The sequence below is a fragment of the Phaethon lepturus genome, unplaced genomic scaffold (assembly GCF_000687285.1).
Source record: "Phaethon lepturus isolate BGI_N335 unplaced genomic scaffold, ASM68728v1 scaffold11650, whole genome shotgun sequence".
In the NCBI taxonomy this organism is placed as follows: domain Eukaryota; kingdom Metazoa; phylum Chordata; class Aves; order Phaethontiformes; family Phaethontidae; genus Phaethon; species Phaethon lepturus.
Window position 1 is genome coordinate 1 of NW_010511219.1, and position 16,825 is coordinate 16,825.

General features: G+C 41.1%; 1 protein-coding gene across 1 annotated transcript in view; it reads left to right on the forward strand.

Moving 5' to 3' along the window:
• Positions 1-5: 5 nt before the first annotated feature.
• Positions 6-16,825, forward strand: part of SMTNL2 (smoothelin-like 2) — a gene marked incomplete at its 5' end in the record, with an annotated part of 18,920 nt that continues 2,100 nt past the window's right edge. The window contains 7 exons of the mRNA XM_010283209.1: positions 6-62; positions 7,878-7,965; positions 8,701-8,940; positions 11,953-12,028; positions 13,435-13,608; positions 14,143-14,260; positions 15,632-15,783. Of these exons, the coding sequence (XP_010281511.1) occupies positions 6-62; positions 7,878-7,965; positions 8,701-8,940; positions 11,953-12,028; positions 13,435-13,608; positions 14,143-14,260; positions 15,632-15,783 (905 nt within the window). The remainder of the gene's footprint in view (positions 63-7,877; positions 7,966-8,700; positions 8,941-11,952; positions 12,029-13,434; positions 13,609-14,142; positions 14,261-15,631; positions 15,784-16,825) is intronic.

Genomic DNA, 16,825 nt, shown 5'->3' on the forward strand with positions numbered 1-16,825 from the left:
AGCGTTTGGCCGGCGGCAGGTTCTCTAGCCATGCCAAGCTAGCGGTCGCTGGACGGAGCCAAGTAAGTGCTGACCGCGGCCAGGGAGGCAGTGGGAGGGAGGGCCAAGAAGGGTGCATGAGTGGATGCTTTACAGGTGTTGCCAGGCTCTGTGCTGGCATGGGGGAGTGTTTAGGGACGCGGGGCTCTTCTTTTGCAGTGCAGAGTCAATGCGCTTTTGGGAGGTGCTCTGAGAAATGGTCGTGGCCCTGATACCACCTGGAGATGTTCCTGGTTATGGCACTGCTTGGTCAAACTGGGATCTTGGTTAGAGCAGCAGCAAGCTGTCAGTTCAGTGTGGTTAGAAATAAAAAGAGAAATAGAGGCAGTCTCAGCTATCAATGTATATATGTATGTGAATGTGTATCCTTTCTGGACTCGATTCGGGGTTGTGCTAGCAATGCTGTTTGCCAGTTGGCAAGCTTACAAAGAGAACAGCTCAGCATATAGCAGGCAGTCAATTTTTTTTTTAAGACAGTGACTTAGCATCCTGCAGTGGGACGATTTTGTTACACAACCACTGTCCCCCACTGCTGCAGCTCATCCCTGAGAGGTGGGCCTCACACAAGCTGTCATGGTCTCCATGACCTAAACTAGCACAAACACGCACATTCCTCCCAGTGATAAAACTCCTTCTGCAGCGTAGCGGAGCCTTGTGACTCGGCGCACAGAAACCCCAGTTGTGTAAAGCTCATCTGGCACTGGGACGTTTTGTGTAATACTTTTTCTATGTGTCTGGCTCTGTGGAAAGAGTTGAGAGCTCTTGTACAATCCTTGACACCAGAGGGTGCCAGCCAGCGAGAGAGCACACCATGATTTAGTCATGTAAAACTGAGTGATACTAGAGACTTGGCTTTCACAGATGACAGCCTATTTTGTGTAATCTTGATTAAGCCATGTCTTAAGGGGTCTTTAAGAGTGTGGGAGCATGAAAAGCTGGTCTGTGGTCTATCCAAGCTTTGGGAGTGGAAAATAAAAGCTTGGAAATTAAATTCACTCAAAGATAAATTGGTGGGAATGAGCTGAGAGTCTGTATTGCATTCCAACCCTTTTCATTCTACTGACTCAAGAATGGGGGCATAGGGCTTCCCACAGCTGGGCAAGTGAAAGGTTAAAGCTGCTGCTTGATGCATTGTTCCAACGTGGTTGTGGCAACTGCTGCCTTTTCCCACATGTGACAAAGGTAAGCAGCATACACACAGTTTCCAGATCCGTTCCTTTTTGTGCCATGGAGCCATCCATGCTTGTTTGTATTGCAAGGAATAGAAGTGAGCTGAGCGACATGGAAGGGACCAGGTGTGGTACCTCACACCATCCATCACCACTGCCTACACTGTAGTGTGTACTTCACACTCTGTGAAAAGTCTTGCATTGAGGTGATGGCAATATCCAGCTTTAGGTATTGGTCTGCATTGTTTGGATCGTAACCTTCCCACTTTGCTTTGAGGATTCAGGGAAGATCACTTAAGTACTGATAGTTCTTCAGTGCCCTCCCAACAATTTTCCCCGGAAGGTTGGACAACCCTCCTGAGTTAGCATAGCTGACCGAGAAGGAATTTCAGTACTGAGAACCACAAGAGATGCAGCTAGAGCTACACACACCAAATGCATGCAGTGAAAACATGATTTTGTGGGTAAGGCTCTGATGTGGCTGTGCTGAAATGGATGAAGAGCAAGCCTTGGTCACTGTGCTGGTCACCCAGATTCTTAGTAAAGAAGAAAGTGTTCCTTCATTTGCTTGCAATTTCTGGTTATATGACCAAAGTGCTTGAAACAGAGTACCATAAATTACACTGTGTATGTTTTCAGATAAACGAGTACCTGTGATAAAATTTGTGACATTTCTAGCCTTAGTAAATACTTCTGTAAATGTGACATACGAGGAGCAAATAATACTGACCTGGAAATAGTAGCAAATCAAGATGTGCTTATTTGGTCATGAAAAGATTTATCGTTTGAGATCCTGTTTACTGTGAGGTCAATGCAGCATTTATCTCAGCAAAAGACTGGGTTCTGTTGCCTTCAACATTTCTATCAAAATACTTGGGATAAGAGTTAAGGCTATCTTTTGCAGATTAGATAGGGGAGTTTCTGAGCATCTTCAGTGTCTGAATCATTATTTTCTAATATTGCTAGCGTATTTTTCAATGTAATTTGATTGAAAAAAGTGAAGTCAGGGCGTTTCAAGCATAGTTCAGAAATAAGTGCATGAATCTCCTTTGAATTCTAATCTTCAGGCAATCTCTGCTATGCTGTCCTTGAAATCTGGTATATAACAGTCTAAGTGCTGACTTAGGTGGAATTTTAAACAGCCATTAGCCACTGTGATTTGGAGGTGAATCTTTCTGGTATTTTGATGCCAAACTTCAATTTGGCGCTCTAATCAGGCCAGAATCTGACAGCTGCTTTCACAAAGGTGAAAAATAGGGTATGTTTGAAGAATTAATTTTAAAGCAGGATCCTGGAGCCATGGCTCCCCTACTGAGGATTTATCCATCACTGAGCAGTTTGTTGCTGTTTGTCATCCTTTGCAGTCACTGAGGTCTCTCTCCTCCCTGCCTGTGATTATTAGAAAGGAAGCATTTTGGCTTTTTGTTGTTGTTGTTGTTGATCAGATCTTACATTTTGGCAGGAGCTTTATCACTTACGATCTTTCCATAGTGTGTGTGGTTGAGCATGATGCCTTTGTGAACAGAGAGGACTAAAAATACTGTAAGGATGTTCTGTTTTTATACTGTCAGAAGAGTTTCTGTACAATGTGGACAGACTGCTGGACGGACTGCTGCAGGGAACCTGCCTGCAGTGGTCAAAGCAGCAGAGAGATGAATAGGTGGCTATGACCACCTGGGAAGATCTAAATAAATATTCCCATTGGTATCTTGCCGTGGTGGCCTGATGGCACCCAACAGTTAGTCAGCCTGGGAGTAACTGCATGAGACGTAATGACCTGGGGTATACAGGCAGGGTGATTAAGAGATACAGCAGACACCTGGCATTACATACTATGATTCTAAACCATCTCAAGTCCTATATTTGATAAAGGAAGTCTGGTAGTTCCATTTCCTTCTTATTATTCTCTTACACTTCCTGCACGTGTCCTTTTGGAACCGTGGCATTCCAAGGTTGCCTTGATCCTTATCTATATTACTTTTGTGGTTGTTGTTTCATTTGTTTTGTTTTAATTCACAGTGACATAGCTGTGGGCACCTGCTGAAGCTGCCAAGGTAGAATTGTTCCCTGCTGTCCATTTTTATCCAGCCTTGCTTCAAAAAAGTATCTATGGAAAGTACTTCTACTGTTTTTCTTCAGGGATTACTCCACGTGCAGAAGCTTCCCTAATATGCTTATGGCGTTCAAGGCTTTTTCTTCAAGCTGCAGGGTCAGTTACAGACAGAGAATACTTGTGTTATCTGACAGACAGTGGCTTTCTAGTAGAAGAATTAAGGGGTAAATGTGGTGGAGTTCTTGCTGGTGCCTAGCAGCCTTGTTTGCATTTCCTCACACATTTCATCATCACCCGATTCTGATGTCTTTATATGCAAGGAACAGGGCATCAAATCTTGCCTTGCGGAAGTCAGTGGTGGTTTTGCTGTTCACCAAAGTGAAGCATCAGTTTCACCTGGCATGTGTAATGAGAGGGAGGTATCTCTCACAGATAATCAGCAGTTCTAGATCCAATGATCAAGAAATGACCCTTTTGGTAATTGGTGCTTTTATGAAAGACTGGATGGCTGAGATGTCTCATTTCTCATCCCAAGTAACTAGCGATAGAATGAGAGGAAATGGGCCTCAAGTTGTGCCAGGGGAGGTTTACAGTAGATATTAGGAAAAATTTCTTTACTGAGAGAGTAGTCAAACATTGGAACAGGCTGCCCAGGGAAGTGGTGGAGTCACCATCACTGGAAGTATTCAAAAAACGTGTAGACGTGGCACTTCAGGACATGTTTTAGTGGGCATGGTGGTGTTGGGTTGATGATCTTAAAGGTCTTTTCCAACCTTAATGATTCTGTGATTCTGTGATTTGAGAGAGAGGAATCTCCTTTCTCTGTCATTCTACAGTTTGACCTTGCTGCCGGCAAGAACTTGAAGCCATAACAGATGTGCATCTTAGAGGCTCAGAGAGGAAAGAAAAATTGTGCTTCGTTTCAGTTATTTCTCATGATCTGGTGCTTACTTTTTCTGAATGTGTGGGATTCTCACTGCTGGATTATGATATTTGGCTGTTTTATGGCAGCTTCCAGTTATGGATCTCCAAGGTCTGACTTCTTTGCAGTGAAGGAAGGATTCCAGCAGACCTACAACTATGGAAAGTGTTATCACCCTACGTTACATGGAGACTTCTGAGCTACAGAGAGATTAGTTCTAAGAGCAAGCCTGAGTAAGACATTGAAAACATTAGCGTTAACTTTCTTTTCTCCAACATCAGTTCCTCATCATGTTGTTGTTACGTGAGTTGTACAAATGAGTCCTTCTCATTATTAAGCACAGATAGAGGTACCTGTCCCTCTGCTATTTACAATCTATATAGCCAACATTGACAGAGGAAGTATTGTTACAAACATGGATCTACCAGAAGCTTGGCATCTCCAAACAAAGTGGATTTTAAACTACTTTAGCCTGGCACTACTAAATGCACAGTAGAATCTGATCTCAGATCCTCACAGTGTTTTATCAGCCCATTGGCCTTCCCCGTCCTCCAGCCTGGTATCAGTTTCTTCCCCAGCACTGTTAGCCCAAATGCAGTGATCAGGTTTGCATGAAAGAAATTAATGCAGCACCTGTCACTGCATTAGGAAGCCAGTTCAGTGCGTAGGATGCTACATGATCTTTGCAATGACCACCTCATTTGACTCCCACCCCCTCCAGCTTATAGGTTCATATTTACAGCCTACAGAGACATTTGACACATTCAGGTCATAATGGTTCGCAGGAATGGCTAAACAATTCTAACTGTATGCCATGGGTACATTCTAGGGAGCTGCATTAGCTGTGCTTTACATTTCAGTTCTGGATATGGCCAACAATTGTTGACTAGGATCTCAATTACACTAAATACAGCAATAAAAGTTCTGAACCCCTGATTCTGCATGGTTTGTGTAATTAATATTTGGTGTACTTTTCTTAAATTAATCCTGGCAGCTAGCGATACCTAAATTTACTCATGCAGCGTACCACCTTCTTGACAAATGTGAAAGTTTCAGAATAATTTTATTTTCACAAATTAAAAGATCTGGATACAATGACACAGATCTAGTTTAGCAGCATTAAGTCAGAGTGTGTGTGTGTGTACAGAAGCATTCCGTGTGGGGATAGCAGATGGTATAAAAATGAAAAATATTTTTGATTATCAGGAGAGACAGATGTTTTTTAAAGAAGTTCTTCTGGTGATGTGTTGTAAAAAAGTTTGCAGACTAGCTTTGCAAAAGACCTATCTAAAGATAGTTAAAAAATCTATCTAAAGAGTGCAGCTTTGTTGGATGTGAACTCTTTTGAAAGCCTGTCTGTAATGAAGCCTCTAAATGGGTGAGATCGCAGAAAAAGCAGTGGAGCCTAGAAAACCGAATTGTAGTGCTTTTTCTTGTAAGAACGGTTTAGATGCTGGGAGAGTGAGAAGTTCTGAACGTTCCAAATTCCCCAATCTAGTTTATTTTCCTCTCTTTTTTAATAAGAAAGAGGGAAATTAAAATGAGCAAAAGTTCTCCTTGTTTGGATTTATATACTGAACTGCATTACGGATTTGATTTGTAGAACTTGCAGTGTGTTTTAATGCAGGCTAACCTAGTTGTGGAATAGACATTCTAACTCACAGCTATCTTAGGTGCGCCTGAAGCCTTCACTGGGGCATCGGCGTAAATCTGTCAGTCTTGTTAACGGGGCTATAAGTAACATTGTGCTAAAACATGGTGTTTTGCGTGGTGGTTGTTGGTGTGTTGTTTTTTTTTTAAAAAACACACACAACCAACCTCACGTATTTTATTGGTAAACAGACTAAGGAATATCTTGGTTCATCATGTGTAACCTCTGTGCTCTTCTCTAGTGGAGCATGTAAATGCATATATAACCCCAGGAAGATCAGTGACTTAGAAACTAGGCAAGAGAATTAAATGAAAGCTCCTGGCTGAGAAACCTTTAAAAGTTGTCTTTTTTGAGAGTACATCTTCCACATTTTCAGGAAGTCTCCAGGCCTCTTCTGAACTTTGTATTGTTTTGTTTGCAAATCATATCCAGGTGATCCTATCTCTTTTCCTCACCTAGCATAGAAAAAAATAGACGTGAGAATCTGACCCCAGGTTAAAAAATAGTATACAACCCAATATAGTAAAATACACCATCCAAGCTGAGCCTTAAAGACAGTTCCCAGTATCTCAGTGTCTTGCTGCCATTCCTTTCTGTGTTTTATTTAATATATCATTGTAAGACACTTGCTCACAAGGCAGTAGATCCTCATCTTGAGGACCCCAGGTTAATTGGGTTTTCCCATTTAATGGTTTCTCCAAATTATGCTGTAGTTTTGAAAAGCCTGGATACTGATTGTGATCTGAGAATGTTGGGCCCAAACTTAAAGTCAAGAGAAGGATTTTCCTTGACTTTAGTAGTGTAGGTGTGTAGCTTAAATTCTGCAATGTACACCTGTGTTCCATTGCAATCAGTTGCAGGTTGACACTTAAATATCTAGGAGGATTAGAATCTTAAGCCCACAACTGTATACCCTAAGACAAAATTGTGTGTAGGCTGCCTTACTGTAATGTAGCACTAGTTAAGAAATTCTTAGCAAGATCTCAGACCATAGTTAGCAGGAATTGACTGTGATTTGTACTTGAGGTAATGAAAGTTCTAGTATCTCAAGTAATGGATATTAAAACAGTCTGTGCACTCTGCGGCATCTAACAAGATTAAATGCTTTTAAAAAAATGTCCAAGGTGTGTTAACGTTGTTGTCTGCTGTTCTTAATTAAGTTTGGATGAGTGTAAACAGATGCATGGTGAACAGCAGACAAGTTCCAAGAAACTATTTGTTGATTTATCTTGAATTGATCATATGGTTTCTGTATTTTAGATGAGATTTATAAGGTGGGAAAATACATAAATTTTTCTAATAATTTGTGATGAAACTATGAAATAAACAAGTAAAATCAAACCACCAGTTTGCTCCATATTCCCTGTGTATGAAAAGCAGAGACAAGTTAAGTTATTGCATGTATACACCCTGCCACTTTCCTTTTCTATTATGTTATGTTGCTTTTATACTTGCCTGCAGTATAAAATCTTCAGTATCTATCGTCAGTCTTTCTGTCTGTCTTTAAAAAAAAAAACACAAAACTTGTTTGGATTGAGTTTATAAGAATTTTTGATGATAAGGACACATTACAGATTTTTTTCTTTATTCATAAAATTAAAAATTTTTCATTAACTTTGTATTGGAGATCTTTACTGCTTGTATATGCTGCTGCTTAGAAGCTAAAATTTTTAATTTAAGTAATCATGTGTCTGTAAAGCAGTTTCTTCTTTTCTTCTTTCTTTAGTTCCTGCAACCAGAAATCACGTAGTCGCTCGTGATGTTTTGCACATAGACACACACCCCCCCAACAAAAAACAAACAAACAAAAAAAAAACCCCAAAGCTGCCCCCCCACCCTGGCCCTGGAATTATTGGCTGAGTTTTCTGGAATTATATTGGCAACCATTATGGGAAAAATAGATGCTTTTCCTAGAAAAAAAAATCCTTACAGAAGTTGCAGATTATGATGCAGCTGTAAAGTTCTAGGAACATACTTACTTAATGTAATGCTTTTACAATACATTTGAAATTTTGCTGTCATGTCTGTTGTCTCTTCTGACAGAGTGTAGACCTGGATGACCACCACAAACCTGAGTTTAGAAGAGTTTTTAGTTCTTCCATCATTGAAAATGGGCATCAGTCTTCATCAGGTAGGAACGGGGCATGAAATGGAGTAGCACTGCTTGTAAAATGCTTGATCCTGGCAGTTGTAGAGCAGCTCTCGTGTTCAAAGCATTAGAATCTGCTATGGTTTCAGCATGGATATTGTACTGTCGCACTGATATCATTTAACTTTATTTCCTAATTAGGAGCTTAACCTTTAAACTTTATTGTTAAGCATGCACTATGGTGTTTCATAAATGAGAGACTATTACTGCCACATTATCTTGGGGCACGAGTGATAAGGCCTGCTATTCTGAGTGTCACTGTAGCCTTGCATCCCAAAACATTTTCCAGATTACCTGTCCACTTCCATCATCCTTCAGTGGAGGAAGGACTTAACTATCTCCATTTTAGAGAAAATTGAGGCACACAGCATTTCATAAAACCATGAAAAGAACAAGAATGCTGACTCCTAACCCACAGCAGGAGATTGGGGGCGGGAGCTGCACAGAGGAAGAGCTTACCAAATGTAGATGCTAGTGGATTAATGATCTGACAAAGTTGTTCTTGCTGAGATTCATGTAAGACGGGTATGATTGCTGCAAGGATCACTTACACTGGGGTTGTTTCTGCAGTGTGGGTATAATGCCCCACAGGGAGAACTAGGTGGAATAATTCCAATAACTTGTAAAATAAAGTTGTTGCATGGAAATTGGTTTGTAACTTTGTTACAAATTTGCAAATAATTTTACTTCCTCTCTCCTTTTCTTTTTATTCACTAGGTCAGGCAAAAGTCTCCCATGAATTGACCTCTTTTCATGTATCAGAGTCTTCCCCTGAAGCCCATGCCCCTGCAGTCACTTTACAGATGCCCCACCTTCCCGTTACTGCAGTAACCAGGATATCGGAGAAGTTTTCAGGAGAGACCATCTGTTCAACAGGAACAACTAATGTGTCTGCTGGCCTGCTAGGACAGAGCAAGAGCAAAAATGTGATGGCAGTGAAAACTTCCAACCAGTCAGGTAAAAAAAACAAAAATAATTTGTTTGCTGAAGCTGTGTCCCATTTCTTTACTTCCAGAAACTGGTGCTATGGGGATTGTCCTGTGACCCAGTCATACTTATGAAACCTTGCTTCTATGGCTACATGGACACTCTTATTTAGAGTTTTGTGGGTCCTAAGTGGAGCTTTAGGCTATAATTGTCACAAATACAGGCTGGGTGGAGAATTAATTGAGAGCAGCCCTGAGGAGAAGGACTTGGGGATGTTGGTTGATGAGAAGCTCAATGTGACCCAGCAATGTGTGCCTGCAGCCCAGAAAGCCAACCAGCAAATAAAGGGAGGTGATTCTCCCCCTCTACTCTACTCCCATGAGACCCCGCCTGGCATACTGTGTTCAGCTCTGGGGCCCCCAGCATAAGAAGGACATGGATGTGTTGGAGCGGGTCCAGAGGAGGGCCATGAAGATGATCAGAGGGCCGGAACACCTCTCCTATGAGGACAGGCTGAGAGAGTTGGTGGTGTTCAGCCTGGAGAAGAGAAGACTCTGGGGAGACCTTATAGCAGCCTTCCAGTACCTGAAGTACGCCTACAAGAAAGCTGGAGAGGGACTTTTTACAAGGGCATGTAGTGATAGGACAAGAGGTAATGGCTTTAAACTGAAAGAGGGTGAATTTAGAGTAGATTTAAGGAAGAAATTCTTCACTATGAGGGTGGTGAAACACTGGAACAGGTTACCCAGAGAACTTGTGGATGCCCCATCCCTGGAAGTGTTCAAGGCCAGGTTAGATAGGGCTTTGAGCAACCTGGTCTAATGGAAGGTGTCTCTGCCCGTGGCAACAGGGTTGGAACTAGGTGATCTTTAAGGTCCCTTCCAACCCAAAACGTTCTACAACTCTGTGATCTGCCGAGAATTTTTGTTGCCTAATATAGTTGGGTTCATAGTGCAGCCTATCTTCTAGTACAGTTACTCAATAAGTATCTCTTCAATGAGGCCAGCTATCTTACTGAAATTTGCAGGAGTGTTTCATGCTTTGAGACCTGAGGCCCCTTGAGAAGTTAGGCAGATATTTGGCTAACAGGTTCAACTCCTTGGAGGGAGGAATGACCAATGGCAGACTGAGACATATATACAAATCAGAGTGATTGCAGAATCTTATTGAGTTAAAAAAAAAAAATCTCATTTCATTCATATTGAAGTCATTCATCTTTGAGCTGTATTTCGTATACCTTTAGTGATAGTGACACTTACAGATCAGACTATATATGGGTCAGAAATTAGAGAGACAGACAAGATGGAATTGCCAGCAAGACATAGGGATTATTTGCAGATTATTGTTTAAACTTTTATCTTACTACAGCTAAGAATGTAGCAAAGCCTTCCTTTGTCTTTATTTTTTTTCCTGTTTCAGCAAAGGCCTGGAATTCAAGTACATTGAGAACAATGGGTTCATCTGCCACTGGAGGTGAGTCAGTGTGTCTTTATGCAACACAAATTGAGAGGGTTTCCATGCTCCATGTTTGGAGATTCAGATCAGAGCATGTAGTTCCGATTAGTAGGTACATGGTAATATTGAAATTGCTAGCAAGACTGCATGCAGATTCAGTTTCCCAGGTATCATGGAAACTTGTTGGTCTGTATCAGATTTTCAGTCGGTTCAAAGCAAGGGGTACTTATCCTTATTTGCACAGTGGTATACACGTGTACCGTTAGGCAACCTCTGCAGTGGAAACAATAGGTGCCAGAAAAGTGTGGCAGAACAGACAGTTTGAGTGGTGAAGATTTCAGCTGACCAAGTGAAAACTGTGACTGAACCCAAGGTAATGACGGTTGGAAAGTGGTGGGCCCATCTGATGGATGCTGAAGCAAATTCCTTTGAGCAGCATAGCAGTAAGTAGTCTCCTTTGTATGTGAATGTGTCAAAGGACAAAATGCCTTAAGGATTTTCAATTTCAGTCCAAATAGATGAGTTGAGCTCTATCCAAAAGTACTTCTGATTGATGTCACCAAGCTGTTACTGTCTACATAATGTACTGATATTTCACAGGGGTCTTAAGTGTCAGTTTAGCAAAGATGTCGCTCATCCAGAATAGGTATCACACTCCTCCACAGCTTAAAATCTCTGAGATTTGCACAAATATTTGGCGTTTGTGGTGCCAAATTTGTCACATCTGTATGCTGGCATTTACCAGGGTGTTTTATGTGAGAAGTCTAGTTGGTCTGAATTCCTTCTATAATCAGTGGAGAGAGTTTAGCATCTTCAGCAAGCTGTTTGGACGGTGATCAGATTGGATTGCTTCTGAGATGCCAGTCTTTCTTCTTTGTGCATAGAAGGAGCCCTCAATAAATGAGTTGCTGCCTTATGCAACAAGTTTTGACTTCAGTGTGTTAAAATTGAGCGAGCCACTCCATTGTTCTGTGTTTACAGAGCATAGCTAGAATCCAGAGCTGGGCTCTAAGAGGCAAAGCACAAAAGGTAGAACCTCAGGGATGGGGGGAAAAAGATGGAAAGTTGGTTTTAAGCCACCTCTGCAGGCTCTGTAGTCTGTTCTGCTTTACAAACTAAAATGTTTCCTGGTGGAAATTAGGTAATTTAAATTATGCTCCCAATCATGGCAGGCTTCCTTATGTCTGCCTGAATGACTGTTGCAAGCTGACCTGTAGCACCATTTCTTCCTTTCACTGAAATGTCCATGGCAGTGTGCCCTCTTCTGAGGTCTGCACAAGGGCCTGAAAGGATCCAACCTTCCCAATGCAGTTTCATCAAAGGCATCCTCTCACAGCCCTTTCTGGTATGTTTACACCATCCTACCTGCAGTGCAGCAATTTTGCAGAGGGATTGAACCCGTGGGGAAAATCCTTCCCCAGCGTGTTAGCTCACACTGGAAGTTAGACAGAGGCCTGCAGCTTTTCACTGTGGTGAGTAAAAATCAATGCGTGGCTATCTATCAGGAAATGGTTTGAAAATGTATAAGGAAAGAAGATAAAAGAAGTTTCTGCCCTGATGCATCTTGTTTTTCCTGCTTTTATACAGAGAATACCACTTCTGTCACTAAGTCTGTCTCAACTGTGAGCTATGGGACGAGTAGTGGAACCAAAACTGGTGAAAGGTATGCATTTTTCTTGATGTTCTATTAGGCCATTGCGGTCAGTATAGTTTCAAGGGACAGGTGTTCTGCTGGCTTGGAAAACGGGTAAGTCCCAGATGCTGTATTTTAAGCCCATTAAAGGTTGTGAACTTTCCTGAGGGAGAAGTGGAACAGACATGGGAAGGGATAAAAATCTTTTGTAGAGCAATTTAGAGCAGACCTAATTGTGGGTTTCAGCATTGTTACAGTGTTAGTCAGTAAAACTATTAGTGCCAGAGGTGGATTTTTGTTAGAGGGAACAAGTTATCAAGCCATTTGAAAACCTAAAAATGCTCGGCTGTCTTGAAATTTGTAGTTTGGGCTTATTTTGGAAACCAATATATGACTTCCATCAAATATGCTTAGTTTGGCTAGCCTAGAGTTTAGTTTGTAGATAAATGCCTTGCTGAGGATTCAGGACTACTACACGTTCTTGATTAACTTGGAGTCGCAGTTGCTTAGTATAGGATTACATGGTATCACAATTACTACTGTCATATCCAGGCAGCCTCAGCATGCAAAATATCCATCAAGAAAAATGGGAGGACAGCCAATTTAAATCTCTTAAATTGGGCTTGCATCTGCCTTGAAAATTATCCCAAGTTTGGCATTACATTTCTCCTGAATTAGTTCCAACATCAGCATTTCGATATTTGAGTCATGATACACTGAGTACCCTAGAGAACTTGCTGTCAGATCTGACTTCCATCTGTACCAGAAATTAATGAGTGACACTGATGTCATTGCTATTTGCCTCGATTTCCCCATCTCTGTCATGGGGATCATTTCCAAATGCAATGTGTGGCTTACTTCACTAATGCTGATGAAGTAGTTTGTGACTTAAATAAACACAAATTAGAATATAATCCTGTATTTCTCTATCAAATTACCAGTTTGCAGTCACTGAAGCAACGCTGACATGAGCTCAGGATTCTGTGGACTATAAGTAAAAATTTCAAAAGTACTTCCTGAGTTACTCTTCAAGTTCCATTTTTAAAATGTGACTTACCCTCCAGGAGCCCCAAAGTTAGAAATTAAAGGGATTTAGTGCTCCTGTGTGGCCACAACTTCCCCCCCCCCGCTTTTATTTTTTCTTTTTTCCTAGAGGTGTTTAATTGTTGTTCTATTCAGTGTTATAAAGCATTTGTGACTTGTCCAGCTATGTCTCATTTGTAAAGTACTTTAGGCTCTTCTATACTTAAGTGCTGTTGTCTGTCAATAAAACTTTGAGTTTTACTAAAATTGCTTTTGACTGATTCAGGTCCTGTTGAAACGGCTGTTTTTGGAGGTTTAGAGTAGGCAATAGTTGGACCTTTATGCTGACTTCTGGCACTGCAGAGAGTTACTTTTTTGTTTAACCACATGCTTTTCATGTTATGTTTCTCCAGTGCCACTGACAGTTACTGTGAATTGACCCCCAGCTCTCACTCCTCTCCTCCTGCTGTACATCGCCAAGTTGAAAGGAGGCGAGAACTGGTGCGGTCTCAGACACTCCCACGGATGACTACAGGAACACAGGGCAGGAAAGCACTTTTCGAGAAGTTTGAACACGATGGTGGGAAGTACGTCACACCCCTTGTCTCCAGAATGGGTTTGTTAATGGGAAACTAATTTGTTAGTTATTACCAGCAGAGGACAGCTGGGTGGGAGGACTCTCTCAATGTAGGATTTTGAGCTATGGGATGATAGGAGGTCATGTAGAGCTTTGCTGACTTGACAAACTGAGCCACAGAAACTCACAGCTACAGATTCCTCTGGCTTTGGAGTTGTTCACCTGAAGAGGCAGGGGCCAAAGCTGCCTTCTCCATCATTCTTCTCACTGGGAATATAGTGACTTTCTGTTGCCATTCATTAGGGACCAAAAGCATAAACTGTTCTTTATGCACCATGGTGGGTTATGATTTAAATAGAAGAGGGCTTGGAATCCTGGCTTTAGTGAAATGAAAATGAGTTTTTCTTGCAGGACCAACAAATTGACGTTTCTCAAATACCACCTGGACAGGGGCTGACCTGGGCAAGGTTGCATAGATGTTGCTGACAAGTAGGTTTATGTTTTTCTAGAATGTAATTTAATCTGGTCTCTGTTAATTTTCCAGAGGAAAAGGAGAATGCAGAGCTAAGCTGAAGAGGTCGCAGAGTTTTGGGGTTGCCAGCGCTAGCAGCATTAAACAAATTCTGTTAGACTGGTGTCGCTCAAAAACCATAGGATACAAGGTGAAGACACGCTATCATTTTCACCTCTCTCTTTTTCAGGAGAATTTGCCAAAAGAGCGTACTCAAAAAGTGAATTTAAAACATGCTAGGCAATGAGTTAAACTTCGTCCAGGTCATCAAGTTTTGTGTGGATAATGCAAATATCATGGTTTGCATGGGCAGCACTTCAAGACAGTCAGTGATTGCATGAGTGAGATTCTGTATGTCTGTCAAAGCAATGCATTAGTGTTTGTCTGAAAGCCTACATTTTTGTGCTTATAGATATAGACTTCAATATACACTCACACATTTTTTTCTTAGTTGCAGGCTGTGATTTTTGCATTCTCATTATATATGGCAAGATCTGAATAATGTTTTGCCAGTACGTGGAGACTATGGCCCTTTTGTTACACAGCAGACTGAAGTACTCTACTGATATTAGACAAGTGAATTTATAGTAGATGGTTGAGGTTGAATCATATGGAGTTAGTGAGCTAATTTCTGTGAAGTAACATCAGTATACCTCAAAGAATTCAGCAGTTCAGATTTTAGTAACTTTACCTGACCTTAAACAGCAATTGCCAAAGCAATTTCCAGGAGAAAATTTTTTTTTCTAGGGTTTTTTTTTTGGTGTGTGTAATACATTTTCAGCATTATTGTAAAATGTGCATTGTTATTACTGAACTCTAAATTATAGTATACATAAGCAGAACTTGTGAAAATTACTGTTAGTTGCTTACCAGAAAAGCTGTTGCTTAGATTTTATATGATGGGAAAACAGCATGAGGCAAGAGCCCAAATAACATTTCTGTGGCAGTTGAAAGTAACAATAGGCATTTGTTCTAAGAATCAGGTTTTGCAGTAGGCATAATTCTTCCTATATTTCTTCTTATATCTCTACGTATCTGTGTGTAAACAGGCATTGAATTGGGCCTTACTGAAAAGCAAAGCAAGCAAGCATAGTCTTTATCTAGTGTTATTCACAGTCACAAAATGATCCGTTCTTCAATTATAAATACTTCACAGGGATAAGCAGTGTCCTTAGCTTTTGCAGATGCTAAGCTGGTGCACTGGGTCTGCTCCAGAGCTCACTGACATTGATAAGATTCTTCCCAGTATTTTCAGTGGGCTTTGGATCAGGGACCCTCACTGTGTGTCTGCTTTGCATCTGGGCATTTCAGGCAAAAGACTTTCATTGCTAAGCGTGCCATTTTTTCCTCAGAATACAAATAATGTAATGGATATACAAAGAGGGTAAGAAAAACATAAAGCCTGTGCTCTGTTGCTTTGGTTAGTGGGAGAGAAGGACAGAAAACTGCAGTGAGCAAAAGCAGCTGCTCTTCCCTGTTCCCCCATGCTGCACTAATGTGTGTGTTTTTTTCACCATGACAGCACATTGATCTCCAGAACTTCTCCTCAAGCTGGAATGATGGGATGGCATTCTGTGCTCTTGTGCATTCTTTCTTTCCTGAAGCTTTTGATTATAATAAGCTTGACCCAGCTAATCGCAAGCAGAACTTTGAGCTGGCCTTCACCGTGGCTGAGTGAGTATCACATTAGATCTCTCTAAAGTGCTTCCAGTTCAAGTCTAATGTGCTGGGCAGCAGTGAAGAGTTTAATCATTCTTCTTGTAGATCTTACATCACTAGCTTACATGTGTCATGCCAAAAAAGATAATAAAGCTCTGCACAGAGGATGCATACGACAGGAGACTCGTCAGTCTAAAATCAGAGCTGGTTTTGCTAGGCACGGGATAACTCACTGGAGTCCTGTGTTCAGGCCTTTCACAGTGTTCAGGCAGTACTTGAATTCTGCTTTCTTACCTCTGTGATTTGTGTGAGCCTTAGCATTGACACACTAAACTTGAGAAATCAGTCTCATGAGTTATGCTTGGACATAAGAGTGAAAGAAAACCCATACTTCTCTCTGAGTTTGTTTTTTGGGTTCTTTTAATTATCTTGTTCATGAAGTAACGAACGATTCGTAATGAATTTGCCAATATCAATCATAAAAAAGAAATTTGAGTTCATAGAGCAGAAGGCATCCAGTGTTTACTGACGGTCTGTAGGAACTGGACGTAGAACTTGTAGTTTCTTAGCCAGTCCCACCTGCTCGATACCTGACCTGAATTTGAGGCATGTTAATATATCCATTTGGAATATATCTCTCTAGAAAAACCATGACCCCTGAACGGCAGGGCGTAAGTAGATTAACTTTTGGAATTGGGTTTTGTGGGAGGGTTCACCTCTGTCTGTACATTGCTTTGGTTGAACAAGAATGAAGGTTGAATTCAGTGTATGTAGTTAGATCAAGGCTGAGAGCTTTTCAAGATCTCAACCTGGCAACTGCATTTTTGTAAAATGGACAGAGCTAATACACTCAGTCACACTGTCCTGATCCTTTTTGATGCTGTATACCAGGCAATTAAATGATAACTTGTTTGTTAAAGTCATTATGAGTGTGAATTTGTCAGCTAGAAGTAGTAACTCTTTTGACCCAGTATCAATATGATTCTTACTTGCTGTTTTGTTTGACTTAGGTAACAGTAAGAACACTCCACGTGGTACGTGGCTAGGTTTGTTACAC